Raw genomic sequence first — 25,004 nt, forward strand, 5'->3', positions numbered from 1 at the left:
CTGTGAAGTCTCCTTTTTTAGCTTTTGCGATCTGAGAATGTATTGGAGCTTCCTCTGACACGACTTTCCTTCTTTCAGCTTCAAGGCTACTGCAGAATGAATTTTGCTGTGGGAGGAAAAACAGGGTGTGAAATCAAGAATTAAAATTGGCAAGGCTCCCTCTTCCAAGCTCTGTTACAGAGGACATTAAATCTTCTCAGTCTCTGGAAACTGCTTTGATTTTTTGTGTGTCATCGCATTAGATTTGGCAGTCTTGAAGACTTTTCTGTTCCCCTTAGTAGCGATAGATGTGCTTTGACCAAAGGCAGTATGATTCTGAATACCAGAATACAATCCTATACCCTCTTACCCACTGAAGTGAATGAGACTCGCCTACGAGTAGACATATATAGGATTGCATGGTAATTCAATTTGAGATACAGACTTTTTTCTTCACTCTACCCCTCTCTCCTCCCCTTCTATCACAACTCAAAAGAGTGAACGATACAATCAGAATTTTAGCTTACTGTAACATTCTATAGGTTTCCCTTGCATTTGTTGTTTTATGGAATTCTAGCTGCTATAATCTGTGGAGTTCTGCAACTCTCACACTTCACTAGAGATCTCAATCTGTGTAATTTGTCACATGCATGTGATTCCGTTTACTGTTGGATCAAAGATCAGTCTCCCTTCAGTAAACTTGTTTGTGAACGCCTGGCTTAAAGTTGTGCTACTGTGCTCCACTTCTCATTGGTGATCTGTATTCTTTATTGGGGACGTGGGTGGCGCTGTGGGTTAAACCTCAGCGCCTAGGACTTTAGGACTTGCCGGTCGCATGGTCGGTGGTTCGAATCCCCGCGACAGGGTGCGCTCCCGCTGCTCGGTCCCAGCGCCTGCCAACCTAGCAGTTTGAAAGCACCCCCGGGTGCAAGTAGATAAATAGGGACCGCTTACCAGCGGGAAGGTAAACGGCGTTCCGTGTGCTGCGCTGGCTCGCCAGATGCAGCTTGTCACGCTGGCCACGTGACCCGGAAGTGTCTGCAGACAGTGCTGGCTCCCGGCCTCTAGAGTGAGATGAGCGCACAACCCTAGAGTCTGGCAAGACTGGCTCGTACGGGCAGAGGTACCTTTACCTTTACCTTAGTATCTGTGTATGAATCCCATAAGAAAGGTAAAAGGTAAAGGGGTATCTTTACCTTTACCTTTTACCTTTATTCTTTATTGGTTTCTAACATGGTCCACTTGGAAGTACCCGTATTTTTCACTCTATAAGACACACCAGACCACAAGACGCACCTAGTTTTTGGAGGAGGAAAACAAGAAAAAAAATATTCTGAATCTCAGAAGCCAGAACAGCAAGAGGGTTTGCTGCGCAGTGAAAGCAGCAATCCCTCTTGCTCTTCTGGCTTCTGGGATAGCTGCGCAGCCTGCATTCACTCCATAAGACGCACACACATTTCCCATTACTTTTTAGAAGGGAAAAAGTGAGTCTTATAGAGCAAAAAATACGGTAAGTCCTATTTAATTTAGTGGAGCTTACTCTCAGGTAAAGTAGGGTTGGGATGCAGCCTTAGCCAACACTTAGGCTTGTAGAATGCTTTTAAACAGATCATGAGGTGTCTGCATAAGGATATTAATTTTATGCTACCCCCTGATTCTGTGTATTTTTCAGAACAATTTTTTATGGACAGCTTTTTAATGTACTTCATTAACCCTGAAGAATTATTAAACACAGTGGCAAATTTTAAATTGCATTATTTAGTTTGACCACATGGGGGCAATCCTGCTTCATAAATACGATATATATACATATCCACAAGCACAATTTGCTTTCCTTTTTGAGCTCTCCTCCAAGACGTGCTGCTTTGCATTATTATTACGTAACCTGGATTTTCTGCATGCTCTTGTTTTATGTCTGTAAATATGCAAATAATCCATGCATGTTTCTTACAGTTCAAAAGCGCTGAATTGCAAGGATGAAAATAAAACTCTTTCTGCCTGGCTATGAAGTCTAATTAGTGCGCAGCAGGGGAAGAAGAAAAAAAGATTTTGCAGAATAACTGCATCCATCCATGATATTGGGGGCTCCTTTTTTAACTACTGAGTGTTCTTTTTAAACACAGACTGCCAATAGATGGCCTTCATATGGTCCTGAAATACTTTCACTCACCCTGTAAGCTCGTGTTGGGTTTCTGACAATTTCAGCTCAAAGTTTATATGTAGTCTTAGTCTTTCCTCTTTGCACAGGTATCCAATTACAGAAAAGCTCGCTGTGCCAGAAACATTACTCAGATTGCTCATGATTTTTCAGTCTAGGAAGTTTTAGTTTAAATGAAGGACATGGAACCTGTGACCCTCCTGATGTTGTTCGACTCCAGTCCAATAACACCTGGAGGACTGCAAGTTCCCTATCCCAGATTAAAACTTCCCATTGGCAGACTAAATGCGTACTTATTCTGACCCATATACAGTGATACCTTGGTTCTTGAACATAATCCATTCCAGGAGTCCGTTCGACTCCTGAAACCGTTCAAAATCCAAGGCACGGCTTCTGATTGGCTGCAGGAGCTTCCGGGTTTGCGGCGTTCAGGCGCTGATTTGTTCGACAACTAAGCCATTCGGGAACCAAGGTACCACTGTATGTTAGGTCTGGCTCACACATCTTGATAAGTATGACTTTCTGGCATGTTCGCATAGTCACAGTTCCCAATGGGGAGCTCACTCTTGCTTTGCTCTGACCCCTGAGCTTTTTAGCTTGGTGCAGAATGGCAACTATGCCAAGGTTTAGCTCAGAGTGTCATCTGAACCCAGAGTCATGGTTAACATACTGTACATACCTAGGGGCCGAGGTTCCTTCGGCTTTCTGCAATAAAATATTTGAGGGCGCTGGGTCTCCCCAAAGTTGATGGGCATTACCATTTAAATGCTGTGGGTTGCACCCCGACATTTGATCAATTATGTGGGGCGGGGCTTACCTGGCCCCTCCAATATTTTATTTAAGCTGGCACGGCTGATCTTTAAGGTCTGGCCCTACCTTAAGTTGCAGCAGCTGGTCCTACGTAATTCTCATTACAATCTTTGTTTGTTATCCAGTGAATGATCTCGGAGGCGACTTCAAGGGACATGGAAAGAGCTCGTCAGCTGCTGACAATGTTGTTGAAGAAATCAGAGCCAAAGGTGGAAAAGCAGTGGCCAACTATGGTATGTTTCTCCCCTCTCATCTCTATCCTGCCTCTCTCCCGCCCAAGAAAACATATGCTGGCAAAGCTACTATTTCTAACTCTTGAAATATGTAAATCCAGGTGAGGTTCTTAGAAGGGTCTGACATTTTGGCAAAATTATATGTAATCAAGTTGCTTACTTGACTGCAATTCCCATCATCCCTGACCACTGGTTCTCCCAGCTAGGGATCATGGGAGTTGTAGGCCAAAAAATATCTGAAGGGCCGAGGTTGAGGAAGCCTGCTTTAGATTGTGATGTCTGAAGCCCAGGCATCGGAAGATATTTGATGCGTTAAAAACCACTCAAAATGCTGCTTGTTCCCACATTTAAGCCATTTTTTTTGGTTCAGGGTCTTAAATATGTGTTACCTTCCAAGGACATGTGCTCATACAGTGGCTTGGATCCAGACAACAGCAGTGCAGGGTTTTTTCTGCTCCATACCCCCTGGTGCCTCTCTGCAAATTTACTTCTGCGAGCCAGGAGACCCCTCTGGAATGGCATGTGCCGGAGGGGCTGCAGCTGGGATGGGTATTGGCGCTTCCTGCTATGAACAAGCAGAAGTGGCTTCCACTCACCCAAAAGGGTCATAGGATCCAAGGCGGTGTTTTCTTCCCCATTTCAGCTATTGGGTCTATCCACATAATGCATAATGTCTCTGGTAATCATGAATGCAGCAGGAAGAAATCGCAGTAGCTGCAGTTGCAGGAGTTACTGCTGTCTATGGTAATCAACTTGTTCATGCAAATGCATAGCCCAGATAGTTTGTGCGTGAGCAAAATTTGATGTGTAATGGCCTCTAGGGATCACATTCAGGTTTTCTAGTGTCCTGCTTTCCACCAGCATGGGTGTATTTTATCTAACTAGAATATTCTCATTGGTGATTGAGGTTTAAGTTCTTTTTCTGTAACTTCTTTCTGCAGATTCAGTGGAAGCCGGCGAGAAGCTTGTGAAAACTGCACTGGATGCTTTTGGGAGGATAGGTATGATTATTATTTTTTAATGAGACAGGGTGCTTCTAAATGGAGGTTTAGGACAGACTTAGGGGGTTAGCTCCCACATAGCTGCCCTGATCTTTCAGATGCAGCTCATGAAAAGGCTTCTGTATCCACTTGAGTGGTGGACAGCTGCATGAAGGCATCCTTCTGTCATCAAGAGCCAACCATCCTATTGATGAGAAGAGGGAGGATTTCAGCTCACCTGGAGCACCATGTGGGCATCAGGGCTTTTGAGGAGTCCTGTCCTGAAGCTACTGTGATTAGGGCAGGACTGTTAATCTCTTACTCATTAGGGCCCAGCCATGTACATTTTTGAATGTCACTATGGACGCGGGTGGCGCTGTGGGTTAAACCACAGAGCCTAGGACTTGCCGATCAGAAGGTCGGCGGTTCAAATCCCTGCGACAGGGTGAGCTCCCGTTGCTCGGTCCCTGCGCCTGCCAACCTAGCAGTTCGAAAGCACAGCAGAGTGCAAGTAGATAAATAGGTACTGCTCCAGCGAGAAGGTAAATGGCATTTCTGTGCGCTGCTCTGGTTCGCCAGAAGTGGCTTAGTCATGCTGGCCACATGACCCGGAAGCTGTACACCGGCTTCCTCGGCCAATAAAGCGAGATGAGCGCCGCAACCCCAGAGTCGGCCACGACTGGACCTAATGGTCAGGGGCCCCTTTACCTTTACACAGATGCATAAAACGGCAAGGCAAAGTTTTACGGCGCCACTTCAAAATACGTAAGGAGTATTGAATTTGAATTAACTCTCTTTTTCACATTGCAACAGCATTATATATTCATGCTAAGTTGTCTGGCGGCCTGAACATTGGACTCGCTGTTCTAGCAAATGCTTAGGATAGCAAGCATCAGCATGTCCTTGTCCTTTGTTTGAGAGGCATTGCTTCATTTAGATATGCAAGTGCCCCTGAATTTGAATGAGGCTGTTAGGCCAGTTACGTTCCAAGAAGCACTTTCGTTTGCCCAAATTTTAGTAACTGTTCATTCATTCCAAACAAAAATGTGGGGCGTTCTTTTCTCTCTTGCCAGTCTGTTACAAGTGGCTGGGGCAACCCAGTCAGATGGGCAGGATACAAATAATAAAATTATTATTATTATAGTTGTTGTTGTTGTTATACCAACCTGATGTGCTGCAGCCAGAGACTGGAGTCACTTCCAGCCTTTAACAAGTGCAAGCATTTTGCATTCCTGAAATGTACTCTCTCTGTGTCTCAGGACTGGCCAGATTTGCTAAAGGCAAAATTTAATGCAACTCAAGTAGTAGTAAAGATTTTAGCATGCATATCAAAACTATGTATAGCGTGTATATATCTATATGACGTTTTGTGTGCATTTATTTTGCAGACATACTTATCAACAATGCTGGGTAAGTAGATCTGAACGACAAAACCTTTTTCTTCTGCCACAGATTCATGACGTTGTGCCTGCTGTGATGATTTTGCTTCCTTTTCTTCTATTTAGGATACTGAGGGACCGTTCATTCGCTAGAATTAGTGATGAAGACTGGGGTGAGTTGACTAAATAACAAAGCTCAATGACATGGATCAGTGGTGGGGAACAGAATCTGGTTGGTGGGGCATATCATTATCTCCCAACACCCTCCCCCCCATGTTTGACAGGTAGGTGGACCAGCCACCTGTCAATCACCTGATGCAATGGTGACATCAGGTGACCCATTTTTGCCCACATACTTTGAAATGAAGCAGTGAGGCTGAAGGCACAGCCTGCAAAGTGCCAAAAGTCAGCTGATCATTGGGCATTATGAACCCCAGTGCACAGCTCTTCATAAGACCTGATAATCTTCTAGCGTTTAGTACAGAACTTTCCAGATGTTGTTGATCATCAGTACCTGTAAATTCCTCTTTCAGCTGAGCCATATATTTACCTGCCCCACACCTGATGTCATATATGGTGTTGGGTTTGGCTGAAAAGACGTTGCAGGCCAAATGGGAAGCTTTGGTGGGCCTAGTTAAACTCACAGACTGAAGGTTCATCCTGTTGGCTTAGATCCAAACTGAGGTTCCATTGATGGAGCAGAGCAGAGTTCCACTAATAGGATCCTTCTTCCAACAGAAGCTATTATGGTAGTTTTTGCAGATCTTACATTTACTCTGCAGACCCTTTGAAAATCTGTTCTGGATTGTTGGGGGACCGACCGTAGCTGCACGAGACATGGCACAGAGGGCTAGTCAGACTCCAGGCCATTGTTCCAAAGAAAAGCATCCATATTGTGCTTTAGAATTGACCTCCTTCACTCATTCAGGAAACACATGCATTAAACTGCTTGAATTCCTTCTAGATATAATTCACAAAGTTCACCTGAGGGGGTCTTTCCTGGTAACCCGAGCTGCATGGAACCATATGAAAAACCAGAACTTTGGCAGGTGAGTAGATTGGATTGGTCATTGAACATACTGCCGGAGGGATCCAAAACTCTGTTGAATTAATAAGAGTTAAAGTACTCTGTGGTTATGTTACCACCTGTTTCTCTGTAAAATCCATGATACTTTAATCTTTTTTTTATATAAAATATTTATTGAAGATTTTAAACAATCCAACAAACTTCACCTTCACATCCAATAAAAAAAGAAAAACAGCATTACAATCAATGAAAAAGAAAACCAAAAAAGACAAAAAAACCATACAAAGCATACAAAAAAGCAAAAAGAAAGAAAAACAAAACTTAAAATAGACATTAAAAAAGTTCAATTTCTCAAATGTTATTTCCATAACCCTCTTTCTTGACTCCCTCACATCTCCCTTTTCTGTGTTCCCATTTAGAAAATCTTATTCAGCAATACACCTTCTTTCAAACCTTATTTTATATTATATATTTCAGCTATTATGTCTCCAATTTCCCCCCTTTTTTATCAGTTATTTAAGCTTGACATAATATTGTTCAAATTTTACCTTTGTTCTTCATGATACTTTAATCTTAAAAAAAGAAAAGAATTCATATTTCCTTTTAAAAAGGAAAAAGAACCCCAAGGTGGTAGACAACCATCAAAACCATGATGTAATGGTTATGAAATATAAGCAGTAATAGTTGTTGTTCAATAATGCTAACAATAATGCTTAATAGCTGTAGAGCACTTGCATGTGAGGAACCTTGAACACTGGTATTATCTAGTTGTCCTCCATACAACAGCCCCCTAAGGGATAACCAACATAGTCCCTTCCAGATGTTATTGGACTACAATTCTCATCCCTGCCCATCGGACATGCTGGTGTAGGAATGATGAAAGTCGGCAACATCTGGAAGGCACCTTCTTGGCAACCCCTGTACTAAGGTTAGCCAATATTATTGCCCCAAATAGCCAGGCAGGGGCAGGGGGCTGAGTGAGAATCAATTTGCTATGAGCAATCATGGTAACATACCCAAATGTCTCTCTCAATCACTGCCATTTCAATAGTTTGTGGGACTCTACCCTGAGATAATCAGGGTTTATTTAAGGAAATCAGCCCTGAGCTCACTGGAAGGACAGATCCTGAAGCTGACTCTCCAATACTTTGGCCACCTCCTGAGAAGAGAAGACTCCCTGGAAAAGACCCTGATGTTGGGAAAGATGGAGGGCACAAGGAGAAGGGGACGACAGAGCACAAGATGGTTGGACAGTGTTCTCGAAACTATGAGCATGAGTTTGACCAAACTGTGGGAGGCAGTGGAAGACAGGAGTGCCTGGCATGCTCTGGCCCATGGGGTCACGAAGAGTCGGACACGACTAAATGACTAAACAACCCTGAGATAGCAGAATATCTCCTATTTGCTAGTCACTAACTTGCACTTCCGAACCTTGCTAAATGACTTGGCTGTTCTCTTACTAGATAAGAGGGGAAATCGTTTTGCCGCTATGTGAAAAGCCTGGTGCTGTTTGCTGACTTGCCCTATCACATTACAGGATTCATCTCCCTTGCTTTTACTGGCCTAGTCCCCTTGTCCCCTTTCGAAGTGTTTTCTGCCATGACATATTAATGCAGGAATTCGCTGCGTTTTGTTTTCCAGAATAATTATGACTTCCTCAGCTGCTGGGATATATGGCAACTTTGGCCAGGCAAACTACAGCGCTGCCAAACTTGGTCTTTTGGGTCTTGCGAACACACTTGCAGTCGAGGGCAGAAAGTACAACATCCATTGCAACACCATTGCTCCCACCGCAGGATCTCGGCTAACGCAGACTGTCATGCCTCAGGGTAAGCAATCTAAATATTAGCAAAGTGGCCGATTTAATATCCCAGAACTGCCCATCTACTTTTCTGTTCCGGACATTTCTTCCATTTCAGGTGAGCTTTGGATGTGTTATTAAATCACCGAAACGGTGGCAAAATTACAAAGGATCACACAGTCCAATGTTTTTCCTTTTTCCTTTTCTTTATTTGTTATGTTAGTAATATGCCACTTCTCCTCTAAGGAGCTCAAAGTGGTGTACATAATTCTCCCCATGTTATCCTCACCAAAGCCTTGTGTGGTAGTACTCAACAACTGTGAGTTGTTGACCGGTCAAAGTGACCTCATGGCTGAGTGGGAATATGAACTCAGAACGCTAACTACTGTTCCACACTCTGGTGTGTCCCCTAACTACCCTGAATCAAGAGCAGACTAGAACTTCAAATTTTGAAATGTTATTTGTTTTGACTGGTCCCCAGCAAGTGCAGATTTTTTTTTGAAAAGAAGGAGAGAGAAAAAGAACGAAAAGAAATGTAACAGAGAATAGATCTACCATTGGCTCTTTGCCATAATATTTAAAATCAAAATTCTGGACCTGATTGTTTAACTGGGTGATAAGAAATTTTGCAATAGCAGCATGTCTCTTTTGCAGTAATGATACCTTTCCTGGATCACTAGAAAAGCTATTGTTGGCAACACAGTATCTGGGATTAAATGGAACTGTAAACTAGATTAAACTTTTGGTCTAGTCCTTCAAGGAACATAGAGATGAGCTGATTCCAGTTTCCCTAGATTTCAAAGGGAACAAATTTATGTAACTCACTCACCGTGAGTGCTGCATAAGACTTTTAGAGAAGCACATGCTTTTATTTTTCCAAACAACAACTGAGGAACAACTCAAAACTTATTTTCACAAAGCATGCTGGGGATTAAATAGGTCTAGGCTCAGTGAAAGCGAGGCCTGAGAAAATTTCCTGCCCCCTGTTTGGAGACACACCTTTTTTGACCACCTCTTGCCTGGCAGTGATGGATTTGACTGCTTTTGTATGAGACCACCAGTGCTGCTGATTGTGGTGTTTTCAAAGTGTCTTCTGTTTGCTTCATTGCATGATGCTTGTGATGCTGGAATAGATGTGTTTGTGTGTGAAGCTCACTTTAATCCTGTATCTTCATATCGTTCCTCTTGTCTTCCAAAGACAAACGCAGACCGCTAAGACTCAGATTAAAGCTTTTGGTCTTTGATGTGCTGTCACTTGGACTTACACATAAAGCGCAATGTTCTGCATTGATGCACTTTGGAAATATATTTATTTCATGTCTTGTATTAATAATTCAGAACCCAGTTCTTCAATGAGCGATTCAGCCCAGTGGCTGCTGCAAACCTTCCAATATCTCCCTATTTTAAAAATAATAAATAATTTCACCACTTTTAGCAGTATTCTTTCAAGCACATCCACAAATACAGCATACAGTGCTTCTTATGAACCACTTGCATGATCCATTAGAACAGGCATCCGTTTCTGGGGCCTAATGTGGCTCACCGGTTGGTTTAATCCGGCCCCTGTGGCAGCTTATTTCCCCAGGGTAAAATCCTAAAAAACACTCAACAACTTCAATCCTAAAAAAGGTCAACAATTTTGGTTGGCCCTCATGCGTGTTCACTTCATCAAATCTGGCCCTCTTTGAAAAAAGTTTGGATACTCCTGCATTAGAAGAAAGCAGTTAAAAGCTTTGCATCTGTTACAAAGTTATCTGCTCATAAATGGGGAGAAAAGACTGTTCAGGACATAGTGTGCGAGATTCACCCTCCTGAATTGTAGCGACTACAGTTGTATCAGGGATGTGGGTGGCGCTGTGGGTTAAACCACAGAGCCTACGACTTGCTGATCAGAAGGTTGGCGGTTCGAATCCCCGCAACGGGGTGAGCTCCCGTTGCTCGGTCCCTGCGCCTGCCAACCTAGCAGTTCGAAAGCACATCAAAGTGCAAGTAGATAAATAGGTACTGCTCCAGCGGGGAAGGTAAACGGTGTTTCCGTGCGCTGCTCTGGTTCGCCAGAAGTGGCTTAGTCATGCTGGCCACATGACCTGGAAGCTGTATGCCGGCTCCCTCGGCCAATAAAGCGAGATGAGCTCCGTAACCCCAGAGTCGGCCACAACTGGACCTAATGGTCAGGGGTCCCTTTTACAGCTGTATCATCTTTAACTGGATATGGCTTTCCGCCTGTTTATGGCCTTTGTTCTAATGCAAGGAAGCAATATGAGATACAGCGGCATTTGTGAAGTCCCAGTTCCCTTTCTCCCCCAACTCCTAAATATATTAATCTTGGAGTGTTACTTTGTCATCTTCTTCCACAGACATTCTTTTAGTGTCCTGCACAGACTCCCACTTCATTTCTGATTAAGGTTAAAGTTGACATTTACTTGAGCGTACCTGGCGTCGACATCAACCTCTTAAGTGCTCAGAAAAAACGGTGCATGTTTTATAAAAAGTAGATGCCAACATTTTTGTTCATCACTCAACTTAATGCCACATGGGTGACTTCTAATGTGAACCTATAAGGGCCAGCATATTTTATGTGAGCACCATGTTATTGAGTTTTTAAACTGAAATTTCAGTCTTCAGCATGCATTCCTCCAAAGTGACAGCGGAGGTTTTAGGGCAGTGCAGCTGGTTCCCTCGCCCTGGGTGCTGAGCGCAGGGCACCCCATAAATACTTGCCTGGCTACGGGAAAGAGCTGTAAGGGCTCTGACAGGGTCCTCGAGTCCTTCCACCTTCTTCCCAAAGCCTAGTTAGTTCTTGCCCAGTTTTGGGAAGGAGGTAGATGGGCTTTGAACCTTCCTGGAGCCTTCATTCCTCCTTCCCAAAGCCTGGCATGGCAGGAGTGTCGTGCCGTCTCCAGAGGAGGAAAAACTTAAAATACGTTGCAGAGTTTCCAAGAAAAAGATCAAAGGCAATTGTACTTCATCCAGCAGAGCTTTACTGCTACTGAAGGCAAATGAGCACAATGGTCACAAATCCAATACATTCAGGATTGGCAGAGTTCATAAAAATCCACTTGCAGCACTTAAAATAAAACTTACAATACTTATACAGTGGTACGTCAGGTTACATATGCTTCAGGTTACATACGCTTCAGGTTACAGACTCTGCTAACCCAGAAATCGTGCTTCAGGTTAAGAACTTTGCTTCAGGATGAGAACAGAAATCGTGCTCCAGCAGCGTGGCGACAGCAGGAGGCCCCATTAGCTAAAGTGGTGCTTCTGGTTAAGAACAGTTTCAGGTTAAGAATGGACCTCCAGAACGAATTAAGTACTTAACCCGAGGTTCCACTGTAATAAGACTAAACCTTAACGCACAGTACAGAACACCAGAACAACGAGACGGAAAAGATAAAGTAAAGTGAAGGCCAGGCTCCTTCTGGCCTATTATAGCCAGCATGACCTTGACAGAAATATAACAGAACCAGTTTAAACCAGCTGTACTCAGCTTCCCAGAAGAAATAACCCAAACAAGAACCTTCTGCAAGATTCTCTCACGCAGAAAGAAACTTTCCAGAACACTCCTGAATTAAACGGAACAGGAAAGATCTCTGCACATCAGATCAATATTTTCTGTACTAAGAAATGCAAACTGACAAGGACAGCTGATGGGGAGGGTGCCAAATTTTGACCTAGCTTAGGGTGCCACAGCACCAAATTCCACCACTGGAAGTATGTATGTTAAACATGTTAGATGTATTTGCCGAGGGTGATGATGTTGCATCACGTCACATTGCAAAAGGAAGAGCAAGAGGAGATTGCATGCCAGACTAACGTTGATATAGGCAAAGCTAATTTGGGAGGGGCTTGGGGTTTTTTTGCTCTTGGTGCGTGTGAACCAACGTTTCTTGGATTTGTCAGAAAACTTGATAAGCTACTTGCTCCTGCAGCAACCATATTTCTTCTGTAGGCTTGTCTCACAATTTCCTGCCTCTGTGCAACATCTGTTCTTCCCATGGGTCTTTGTAAAATCCATGTGGTGTACGTAATAGTTAGGGTGTCAGACTAGGAACTGGGAAGGTGGGACTCAAATCGCCACTCAGCCATGAAGCTCACTGGGTGGCCTAGAACCAGTCACGTGACTCTCAGCCTTACCTACCTCACAGTGTTGTTCTGAAAATAAGGAGATGGGGAGAGCCATGTAAAGCTCTTTGGAGGAAAGGTGGAATGATACATTGAAATGTGTCCCAACTTCTATCTCTGTGCTATGATGCCTGGACGAAAACTCCATGCTGGGTGTTTTTGGACAGCAAGTTATCACTTGCAATGTTTTATTTTGTACACTGCATAACGCTCTTAAATTCTGAAGGCAAGAAGAGAGGCAGATTGGCTCCTAGTACGTTTTCGAGCACAATTCAAAGTGTTGGTGCTGACCTTTAAAGCCTTAAATGGCCTTGGCCCAGTATACCTGAAGGAGCGTCTCCACCCCCATCGTTCAGCCCAGACACTGAGGTCCAGCTTTGAAGGCCTTCTGGCAGTTCCCTCACTGCTAGAAGCGAGGCTACAGGGAACCAGGCAGGGGGACTTCTTGGTAGTGGCACCTGCCTTGTGGAACACCCTCCCTTCAGATGTCAAGGAAATAAACAATGACCTTTTAGAAGACATCTGAAGGCAGCCTTCTTTAGGGAAATTTTTAATGTTTGATGTTTTGTTGTATTTTTAATACTCTGTTGGGAGCCACCCAGAGAGGCTGGGGAATAAATAAATAAATTATTATTATTATTATTATTATTATTATTATTAGTGTCCCCTCTCCCCAAGGAGGTTACAGTCTAAAATTATGGGGAAGTGAGGAAGAGAAACAAGGATAACAAAGGACGAATGTGAGCATGCACTTACAAATATCAGTTAAGCCTGGTATTTTATCTCTTTATATACAACCAGGATGGGGAAACTGTGGCCCTCTAGATGTGGTAGGACTCCAGCTCTTGTCAGCCATGGAGAATGGTTGAGGTTGATGGGAGTTGTAGTCCATCAGCAACCCGAGGACAGCAGTTTTTCCATTCCTGGTGTGCAACGTCTGTTCTAGAGTGTATAGCATTTTTATTTTATTTTTGTAAACTTACCTTATTTTAAACTCCGTCTAACCTAGATATGCTGGATGCTTTCAAGCCAGAATATGTGGCTCCTCTGGTTCTTTGGCTTTGCCATGAAAGTTGTCAAGAGAATAGCGGACTGTTTGAGGTAATATCCCTGTATTATCCTTTCCCGGCAACAAATTGTTCACATGGTCAGCTGTGAATCTTTGAGAAATGAGAGTTAAAGTGAGGTACATGCGTGTGCAAATTAGGGTGAATAAGGTAATCGGTGGGGAGTGATACCTGAATTTACACTCCCAATATTGGGTTTGCCTACCCACTTAACAGCTTTCTTGAAGCTAGGAAATAATATGCTAGGGTTAAAGATACACGTGAAAGAAACAAAATTCAGAAAAAATAAGGGCAATATTCAACCAAGTTGTACTCAGAGTAGACCTACTGACATTAACAAACCTCACTTAGCCATGTTAATTAATTGCAGTGGGTGTACTCTGAGTAAATCTTAATTGAATACCACACAAAGAGTATATACTGTAGCTGTTTGACGTGTTGGCTACATTCTGATTATACCTCAGCTTAATACATAGATAATGAATAAATATTTTGCTTGCCCGTTCAGCTCCCCAGTTCTTGCCTTCACAACAATCAAACCAAGAAGTCTCTTATTAACCATTGTTTCCTGTTCCATCAAAACCTGGGAAACTATGATTAGCTGCTATGAAACAAGCTAGGATGTTCAACCAAGGGTTGAAGCTGGTTTAATATTATGACTTGTTACAAAGTAGTAACCATAATTTCCCATTTCAGACAAAGCAGGCAATGATAGTTAATTAGAGGCTTCTTGATTAGATTAGCTGGGAGAGGAGGACTGAAGAGGTTGAGTGGGTGGGCAAAAGGCTCATATTCATATAATCTCCTTATTAAACCAAGATATGATCATCTGAATTGGGCTATTGTTGAAATAAAACATACTGCTCTCTCCAGTATGGCTTGAAGTACAGTTCTGTCACTGCTTGCTTTTTGAGGTTATATTAACTTTTAAAATTTTATATTGCAGGTCGGAGCTGGATGGATTGGAAAATGTAAGTGGTCTTGTACAATCTGGTCTAATACTTGCAAAAGAATCTGAATTTAATATGAAATGAAATCTTTATGTTGTCATAAAATAGAATATGGAAACTTCAATTTGTTGCCTATTAAGGGTAGTGGACCTTTATGCCGATAGGTTGGAATTATATAAAGGGGTATTTTTAGCCATTTTTAAACCACTTTAGCGGTATCACATTTTGGTAAGTAGCTGTGGATTGAACTCGCATTTATACTACAAAGGCATATAGTATTATTTTTTATTATTATAATTATTTATTAAATTTGTATACCACCCGATACCCACAGGTCTCAGGGTGGTCCACAACACAAAACCACAATGCAAAAACACATAATACGCAATAAAAACAAAAACAAGAAAACCCAATAATCCCTCCAACATGTTTCATAGCGGAGCAGTTTACCGTACATCCATGAAACAGTTCCTCAAAACTCCATCTCTGCACCCTTTATAGGTGTTTTATGGGCACTCCATATTATGTGGACCTGCTTTTTGGTCACTGATGGCAAATGATAGTGTGTTTTTATCAGATCTTATTTGAAATTGAATAAGGTGCTTTTATCATTCTTACAACTACTGTTCTCTTTAAGCTTTCAAAATGATGCAAGCTGTGAATACAGATAAACAAATTGGCAAAAAGCCATATTCAATGAAGCTCTCTTCCTTAAAGGTCTGAGCTAGAATTTCTGCTCTATGTGGGGGGTTTGAATTATGTAAAAATCAGGTTCTGTTCTTGGCAGGGAGCGATAATATAGACTTTTGTTTTGGTGGGAAAGGCTACTTACTACTTTTACAAGAAAGCAGTGGTCCTGCAGTTTCAACAGTTGATGGCTATCTCTTCCTATCGGTGTTTGCTTAGTACGCTGGGAGCGATCGCTCGGAGCCATTGTCAGACAGAAGAACCAGCCGATGACACCAGAGGAGGTGCAGAATAAATGGGAGATAATCTGTGACTTCAATAATGCCAACAAACCTCGAACTATCCAGGGTATGGGCACTTAAAATTCACTATATTTCTCAAATAATCGTATGGTCGTCTTTTCATTGAAGAACCAATTTTATTTTTTTTTTTTAAAAAAATAAACCACCCAGCTAAACATCATGGTACATGACTCATGTTGCACTTTTGGAAGTGTCAGGTTTTACCATAATGCATATTAAGGGAAAACATGAAACTCTATTTCTTTCCGAGGAGTTTTCTAGTCTTAGATATTTGACACTTGTGTTTGCATTCTGATGAATTGGAGTAGTCTGGCAGTGAGACTCTTAGGAATTCAGTTTGTTCTAGGGCTGAACAATGTATTGATATATTGTCCAAAACCGGTTTGAAGTCCATATTATGATATTGGTTTCATAATTTTTGACCTGGCAATATATCGTGAATCATGGGGTTTGTGTGTATGTGTGCTATGCAAAAATTATGATGTGGGAAAAACTGTGACGCCAGCCAATGCTACATAGCTCCATCCTTATTTCAGGCATTGTGATATATCAGAATATTGAGATATTTAGCTGGTGATATATCACAATGTTGAAAACCAGATATTGCCCAACTTTAGTTTGCTCCTGTGATGAACAAATTGGTGGGGCTAAAATAATCAGATATGTCAATCTGAAGATATGGTACTCAGTAGAATTCTCCATTTCAGAGCATCTACTCTTGATTCTAGGAACTGAAAGCAGCAAAAGACAAATGAAACATTGTACAAACTGTACAAGGCTAAGTCATACTTGGAAGAGACTTGATGGGCCTTTAGGTTTGTCAGAATCAGGAATGCTACCCTTTTTCAAGGGACTGTTCATACCTGATTCCAGGGAAGATGATTTTTGACGATATGTTTATGAGTGGCGGTCTAGTTGATCAGATCCTAGAAAGTTCAGGTTTTAGGTTTTACCCTTCAGTTGTGGACCATGTTGAAGTTTGCAACCCAAGTTATCTACTAATAGTGTGGAGGATCATGGCTACTAACTAAAAATAAAAAATGGAGTTCTAGCTACACATCCCAGCCTTTCTCAAAAGAGCTTATTAATATGCCCCCTGCTACTGGTACAGCCTTAACAGGTGATGCTAACACAGGGATGCCAACTACTAAAGACTAAGGGAAGAGCAGTTGGATAGATTTAGAAGGAGAGCAGAATGCTCTTGTCTCTTGATCCCTCGGTTAAGTCCAGTCAAAGGTGACTATGGGGTTGCGGTGCTCATCTCACTTTCAGGCCAAGGGAGCCGGCATTTGTCCATAGACAGCTTCCTGGGTCATGTGGCCAGCATGACTAAACCGCTTCTGGCTCAATGGGACACCATGACAGAAACCAGAGCGCACAGAAACGCCGTTTACCTTTCCGCCGCAGCTTTAGCTATTTTTCTACTTGCACTGGCGTGCTTTCAAACTGTTAGGTTGGCAGGAGCTGGGGCAGAGCAATGGGAGCTCACCCCGTCGTGGGGTTTCGAACCGCCGACCTCCTGATCGGCAAGCCCAAGAGGCCCACAGTTTAGCCCACAGCGCCACCCGCTGTCAGCCCTACAAACACCTAGTCCAGCACCAGATTTCTTTTGCCAAGCACTCATTTCTCAAACTTGAGAAATCATCCCCACTTCTCTTCTCCATGCCAGTGAAGCTGGTCCCTAGATGTGGGAATCGGCCATAATGTTACTATTTTCCATATGGGCTGAGTGGCTGATGGCTTGTACATAAAAATAATAATATAAGTATGTGTTGAATATTCTGATAGAATAAACTCCACCCAGAAGCTACTCTATTTTGCTTGCTGAAAGTTAAACTAGTTGTTAACATTCCAAGGGCATGCTCGATCCAGTGCGCTGTTACATTTTTCTGCTGGGTTAAGAATTCAGTTATGTTCTTGGCTGTGGTTTGGATGAGAACGTGCCTTTGATTAATCTCTCATCTGTGAGAATTAGCAGAGAGCCTGGTAAAATGCTGCTGATATCTGACATCCTAATTCATTTAATTTTTCAGTGGAACGACATTAGAAAATTTCCCTCGGTAAGAAAGCCCCTTTCCTTAGTGCCTCAAGGCACCAAACTGTTAAGTAAGGAAAACTAATTAGAGTATTCACATTTTAAAAAAATGAAAGCTATGTTACTTTATATCTGCAAGTTCAAGCTGTCCCCAGAGATTTCATTAAAAACTATTACCAGCATTAATGTAAGTAATTTGACGCTGTGAAAAGCTATTATATACTAAACTATCATATATAATTATACAAAAAATGCCAATTAGTGTAATCATTTACCTATCATTTGCGAGAATAGCCTAGAATTAGAACCACAAAATGTGGCTTATAATGGGGTGTGTGGCTATTTAGATGCTGAGTGTGTAGGCCTGATTTTCATTTACCCCAGATTAAAAAGCACTGAAATTTGAGCTGTATCATTTTCAAAAAGTGATTTCTTCCGCTGTAATGATCTTACTCTAATTAGGCTTAGGACTTAGTTGAGGAAGGGCAAAACAAGAGGTTTTCTGTGTATCTTTGCTGGAGTTACAGCATATTTGCCTCCAAACATTATTAAAGAAGCTAATAATGAATTCTAAATTAATTTATGCTTGACCCCCCCACCATTTAGATTGAAGCTGATTCGATAGCCGATCCTCTATTGACCTTCCAAATTTATCGAAGCAAAAAGTTTGGGCGGCAGTATGCTATGTTGGTTTGTGTGTGGCAAATGAAATTCTAAAACCCTTCTAGGCTCTGATGATCACATAGCAGTTTCTGACAAGCCACTCTATGCATGTTCAGGCATTTACCTAAATATGTGTAGCATTAAACTGGGTTAGGGGTAAAAGGTAAAGGTAAAGGACCCCTGACAGTTTAGTCTAGTCGCAGACGACTCTGGGGTTGTGGCGCTCATCTCTCTTTACTGGCCGAGGGAGCTGGCATTTGTCCACAGACAGTTTTTCCAGGACATGTGTCCAGCATGACTAAGCCGCTTCTGAAGAAACCACGCCGTTTACCTTCCCACAGGAGTGGTACCTATTTATCTACTTGCACTTTGATGTGCTTTCAAACTGCTAGGTTGTCGGGCTGGGACCGAGCAACAGGAGCTCACCCTGTCGTGGGGATTTGAACTGCCAACCTTCCGATCAGCAAGCTCTAGGCCCAGTGGTTTAGACCACAGTGCCACCCATGTCCCTAGGGATAGAGGTACACCCCCCCAAGTCCCACCCCATGTGTCCAGCTGCTCTTCAGATCTTCACACAGTCAGCATGCAAGTCTGAAGGTTTTCAAGCATGTTTGAGCACTTCCAGAAACTTCCCTATCCAGGGTTCTCAGGGTTTCTTGTTGTGGGAAGAGATTCGAAGCATGTTTAAACCCTTTCAGACCTTTCTGCTAGTTGTGGGGAGGCCTAAAGTGTAGCTGACATGCTTGGGGACATGGGGGGGGGGCAACGCTTGCATGCACCTCTGTTCTAGTCCTCTGTTTAATGGCCCGTCTTATTTCCTCATGAAGGGACCAGACCCTTGCCAAGTAGAGGTTGACAGGGAACGTTGTACACCTATCTTCCAAACATTGAGCATTGCTGTTGGTTGGGAGAAGGTTGAGACACAGGGAGGGAGGCATGGCATGGGCAGGATTATTGGATTGGTGCTGCTACTGTGCTGGCACTGCTGCCCACCCTTTTCCCTGGCAGAGACGCTCAGTGTTCAGGAGGCTGGCAAAAGAAAGAGAGAGAGAAACGCGCGCACGCGCACACACCCACCCCTTTCAAGTTTATATATTTCACTAACTCTATACATTTCACTAATTTTACAATCATTTTGACATTTCAAAACTTGACTTCCTTCCCCCTCTTTCTGCGGTTTGGTGGTTTAGCCTCGTAACAGCTCCATGAGGGAGGTAGAGAGAAAGAGAAAATGCTAGGTGAGATTCAAACCACTATTCCCAAGGTACAGCTGTAGCCATCATACTGCATTGCTAGTTCTGCTGTATAGCTCCTTTTGAGAAGAACAGTGATTTAATACATACTTTAAATAATCATCATAATAATGCTCATTTCTGGCTTTTGCCTAATGCACCAGTAGTGCTTCTAACATAGTGAGTTGGGTTACTGTTATTTTTTTACTTGTCAGACTGTTAATGCCCAGGCTTGATAACCGCCGCAGGGCACTTAAGTTTCAGGCAATTCATGTAATCCAATTTCCTTAGCATCTTGGTTGGAGACACTGGAAGTGTGACCTTGCATAACACAAGTTCCGCAGCCTATTCAAGTGCTAAAATATCATTGCAAATCTAATGCTGGAGGTTGGGACTGGAGTTGAGTTTCCTATGCCAGACAGCAGAAGGTCAGCGCTCTGTGCTATTGCAGTTCTCTCCCCCGCCCCTTTTCTTCTTGTTTGTGTTCCCTGTGAGAATTAATATATAGCAGAAGATACTCCCAAGAAGCGGAGAAGGAAATTGCATACCAGACAATCGGTAGGCCTAGAGAAATAGAATAGGTGACAGATTGCTATTTGTACCAGAAGTCGTGCTTTTGAATAATACTAGAAGGAGTCATAGCTTACTGAGAGACCAAATGTTTGGCATCAAGAAAGCTGCAAGTTCAATCCTTGACATCTGAAGGTAGGGTTGGGAGAGACACCTGCCTGATCTTTTGGAGATTCACTGCCATTTAATGGAGATAACACAGGAAGAACAAGTTAGCAAATCAACGGTTGAAAGGATAATGAAAGGAATAAGGTAAAGGTAAAGGGACCCCTGACCATTAGGTCCAGTCGTGGCCGACTCTGGGGTTGCGGCGCTCATCTCGCTTTACTGGCCGAGGGAGCCGGCGTACAACTTCCAGGTCATGTGGCCAGCATGACTAAGCCACTTCTGGTGAACCAGAGCAGCACACAGAAATGCCGTTTACCTTCCCGCTGGAGTGGTACCTATTTATCTACTTGCACTTTGATGTGCTTTCGAACTGCTAGGTTGGCAGGAGCAGGGACCGAGCAACAGGAGCTCACCCCACTGCGGGGATTCGAACCACCAAACTTCTGATTGGCAACTCCTAGGCTCTGTGGTTTAACCCACAGCACCACCTGTGTCCCCTAATGAAAGGAATAGATGAGATTAAAGAAAGCAAATTTAGAGAGCTGGAATTTTTAAAAAAATCTAAAATGGTACAGAACTCCAGTCCAGCTAGCTAATATGGTAGCAGGATTGAATTCTAACTGTTGGCACTGTAAACTAGCCAAGGGATGGTTTTCCCATATGTACTGGGAATGCCCAGAGGTAAAGGAATTCTGGAATAAAATCCAAAGGTTATTAATGAACTGTTTAAAGTGAAGCTTTCAATAGACTTTGATTTCATGACAATGGGTATACTTGGAAACGCAGCTTTAGAGAAAGGGGACCAGTTTACTTTCAAAGCTTTAGGTTGGAAAGATAGAGAAAAATGGACAGTAGAGGCATGGAATAGTTATTTGTTTGAACTTACTCAGTCGGATATTGTCCCAGTAATGTCACAGGAAACAACATGGAAGCTCAAGTCCACCATGATAAGGAACAGATGGAACTCTTATCTTCAATGGATTGAAACTACTAGAACAAAAGACATTCGGTGGAAACTAAAGACGCTATGCCCGTGGCTGAGGATAATAGTTTGAACCCTTCCAATGGATATTGGGGGTGGGGGGTGGAAAGGGAGGGGAAGGAAAAATTGTACGGGGAATTTAAAAATTGGAAGGAGATAATATAATGTATGTAAAAATCCCAAAATAAATATATATATATATATATATATATATATATATATATATATATATATATATATGCAGGTTTTGGTGTCTTCGGGTGTCTTCCCGTGTAAGAGTCGGGGTGTCTGTGCGACGTTTCGACGAGGTCTCACTCGTCATCTTCAGGCTGGTGCTTTCGGCTTCTTGTTACTGGAACAGAGCAGAGTCTGGTGTTTGAGTTCCTATAAATACTGTTGAGGGGTGTGGTGTATAGCCTCCAAACTATAGTGGCACCTCCGGATGCTGCACCCCCCTGCAATCCCTACACAGATCTGGCTGGCACAAGGCACAAAACCACAGCTCGCCCCTATACACGAAGCCAAGCCAGAGCACAACTAAATGCAGCACAGCCATCTTCTCAGAAAAACTCTTCACAAGCTCAAGAGGTCAAGACACGAAAGCTTTAGCAACTAATCTACACTTAATGACCCACCCAGTGGTATTCAGAATATCACTCATGAAATCACCCAAGATATCCCTCAAGTAATTAAGGAACAAAAGAAGAAAAGGCACACTAATCTAGGAACTTCCTCTCTGCCCAGAACGTTGGAGGCTATACACCACACCCCTCAACAGTATTTATAGGAACTCAAACACCAGACTCTGCTCTGTTCCAGTAACAAGAAGCCGAAAGCACCAGCCTGAAGATGACGAGTGAGACCTCGTCGAAACGTCGCACAGACACCCCGACTCTTACACGGGAAGACACCCGAAGACACCAAAACCTGCATTCCTGTACCCGTGAAAATCTACGAAAGCAAATATATATATATATATATATATATATATATATATATATATATATGGAGATAATACTAGATGAGCGAGTAGTCTGGCACAAGTGCAAGGCAGATTACTGTGTTCTGAAGTTGTATGTGGGGAAAAGAATAGAAGTTGATAGAGATGCTAAACATAGAAAAAAACCACAAACCTTAGACCTTTGATGTAAGTACTGGAAAACTAAAAATATACCAGCTTTGGAAGAGGTGTTCAAATACTTCATGGTGCTAAGCTGATACCTGGAAGTATTTTTAATTTGCCAGTTCAAGTGCACTTTCTCCTGTGTCTTGATTACTAAGTTAATACTGATTGTTTCTGATTTTAATTTAAGCAATATTTAAAAGATAGTGGGGCATACTTCGAAAGCTCTTTTTGCAAACTGTTCTCCAAATTCTCCACTCTTTTAAACAGTTAGCAGGTTGTGAGGGAAGGGGGTGGGTGTTTGGGGTGAGGTGTGCTGTGGGTGACAGTCCTAAAATGGCTGCCATGGGCGGGGTGGGTGGTGTCGCAACTCCAAATGTAGCTGGTGGGATGTGCTGCGTAACACAAAATAGCTGCTACATCTAAAAGAGTGCGAGGGAGGGGATCATAGGACCACGTAATAGTGCTGGCCTGCCCCCCCCAATCAATGGGAAAAGTGCATCCACACCAGCCACCACCATTCTTGCTCACAGAAACAAGCTGTTTACATCTTTCCTCTGTTCAAAACAAAAGGAAGAGTTGGTGTCCAATTGTGTAACCCAGCAAAAAGTTGGCATGTTTAAGGGGAGATGGGTTTTTCTATGTTGCAGAGGCCAAGCCAGTGGAAACAGGAACTGAGAAGAAAGAGCAAATCGCATCTCTCACATTGTGGATTTTTGAAGGGGTATTTACTGAGACCTTTAACAGACCCTGTAGGAAGTACAGTCGTACCTTGGATCCCGAATGCCTTGCAAGTCGAACGTTTTGGCTCCCAAACACCGCAAGCCCAGAAGTGAGTGTTCCGGTTTGCGAACATTCTTTGGAACCCAAACGTCCGATGGGGCTTCCGCGGCTTCTGATTGGCTGCCGGAACTTCCAGCAGCCAATCAGAAGCCGTGCTTTGGTTTCCGAACATTTTGGAAATTGAATGGATTTCCGGAATGGATTTGTTTGACTTCCAAGGTACGACTGTACTGGCAGGCACTGGAGCCCACAGACAGCATTGGGAACCTCTATAATTAATATGTGAGGGTTCACATTAACAAGTGCAATGTAAAGCATATGAATGGTTAGGAGGCACTGTGTTAACTTCAAGAGTAAGGGACTTCCCCAAAAGTGAGGTTGAAGTGTCATGTTAGCATTTTGTGACGGTTGTATTTTTGCTTGGAATGAAGCTGTGGAAAAAATTATTTTTGTGTGTGTGTGGTTTCAAAACCATTTCCCTTCTGTATTTCCAGAATCAGTCAGCATGCTGAATGATGTGTTAAGTCAAATAGAATCCCAAGATGTCTCCCCCAATCCCACAAGCTACAGTGCATCAGGATCCTCCACAGGCTTTGACCCTGTAAGTAAAAAATGCTTCTGTAAGGTACTTGGCTTGAAGATATTCCATTGCCTGGAGCCAGAAAAAGCTACTGTGACACATGAATCGGAAGATGCAGTGTACTGTCTCAAAAGGTCAACTTTAAAATGTGAGCTGGAGAAGGCAGTGCTTCCCCCCACACTCTTCCCTTGTACACTATTCCATAGTGTAAAGTAACATTTATGAGAACTGATTAGACTAGAGAATTTGCTACTACTTCTCCGAAGAATCCAGACACTCTAGTTCTGCAGGTTTGCTAGTCAGGTGTAATTTCTCCAGGCATTGGTCTGTAGGGCAAAGTAACATCTCTTTTCAAAAAGTTAAAAATAAATGATGCCTCTGTTTCGTTTTGTACCGCAGCTGCTAAAATCTAGCATCACATTTCTCTTCAAGTGTGTGTGTGTGTGTGTGTGTGTGTGTGCAGCAAACATGCATTTTGAAAAGCTTGGCATAATTTGTGGACAAAGATATGTGTCCCTAATGGGCTACTGTCTCACTGGGGAAAGCGGAAGGCTGCAGCTCAGTGCATATGCTTTACATGCAGAAGATTGCAGTTTAATCTCCAGCATCTCCTGGTAGGACCTGGTATGTCCTGTATCTGAAACTTTGGAGTGCTGCTGAGAGTCAAGTGTAGACAGTAGCAAGCTTGAAGGAGCAATGATCTGCATTGGTACAGTGGTACCTCGGGTTACATACACTTCAGGTTATATACGCTTCAGGTTACAGACTCCGCTAACCCAGAAATATTACCTCAGGTTTTCTTCAGAATGAGAACAGAAATCGTGCTCCAGCAGCGTGGCGGCAGCGGGAGGCCCCATTAGCTAAAGTGGTGCTTCAGGTTAAGAACAGTTTCAGGTTAAGAACGGACCTCCGGAACGAATTAAGTTCTTAACCCGAGGTACCACTGTATAAGGCAGCTTCCAATTTTTCTCCACAAAATATGACCATGGGGGGAAATGGAGTTTTGGATTTCTGGGCTAGCCACTGGCTCGAGAGCACCTTCCCTGAGTTCAGGGAAGGCTTGAATGGAGTAAAAGTGGGGTGGCGAAGGCAGTGTCCCCCCCAAAAAAAAAACACACACACCCCAAGGTAGCGTGGTGACAAAGACAAGCCACAGCAGTGTTCTCTGCTGCTCCTTGCCTTACCAGGCATGGTAAGACTTGGCCCTCTAGCTGTTTTGGGATTGCAATTCCTATCATCGCCGACCACTGGTCCTGTTAGCTAGGGATGATGGGAGTTGTAGTCCCAAACGGCTGGAGGGCCAAGTTTGGCCATACCTGCCTTAGATGGAGTTGGAGGACCCTGTTTCAGGCAAGTGGAGTGGCACCGAGTTTTGAAATATCCTAGTTTTGCGATACCCTGGAGCCGTTGTAGTTTAGATGTAGAACAGT

At 43.0% G+C, this 25,004-nt stretch overlaps 1 protein-coding gene across 1 annotated transcript in view; it reads left to right on the top strand.

The window, feature by feature from the left end:
- Positions 1–25,004, top strand: part of HSD17B4 (hydroxysteroid 17-beta dehydrogenase 4) — a 72,793-nt gene that overhangs the window by 10,754 nt on the left and 37,035 nt on the right. The window contains exons 3-12 of the mRNA XM_082191576.1: positions 3,073–3,180; positions 4,122–4,181; positions 5,549–5,570; positions 5,666–5,712; positions 6,504–6,588; positions 8,208–8,395; positions 13,502–13,593; positions 14,506–14,530; positions 15,416–15,544; positions 23,489–23,595. Of these exons, the coding sequence (XP_082047702.1) occupies positions 3,073–3,180; positions 4,122–4,181; positions 5,549–5,570; positions 5,666–5,712; positions 6,504–6,588; positions 8,208–8,395; positions 13,502–13,593; positions 14,506–14,530; positions 15,416–15,544; positions 23,489–23,595 (863 nt within the window). The remainder of the gene's footprint in view (positions 1–3,072; positions 3,181–4,121; positions 4,182–5,548; positions 5,571–5,665; positions 5,713–6,503; positions 6,589–8,207; positions 8,396–13,501; positions 13,594–14,505; positions 14,531–15,415; positions 15,545–23,488; positions 23,596–25,004) is intronic.

The sequence above is a fragment of the Podarcis vaucheri genome, assembly GCF_965113315.1.
Source record: "Podarcis vaucheri genome assembly, chromosome: 11".
NCBI classification, from domain to species: Eukaryota; Metazoa; Chordata; class Lepidosauria; order Squamata; family Lacertidae; genus Podarcis; species Podarcis vaucheri.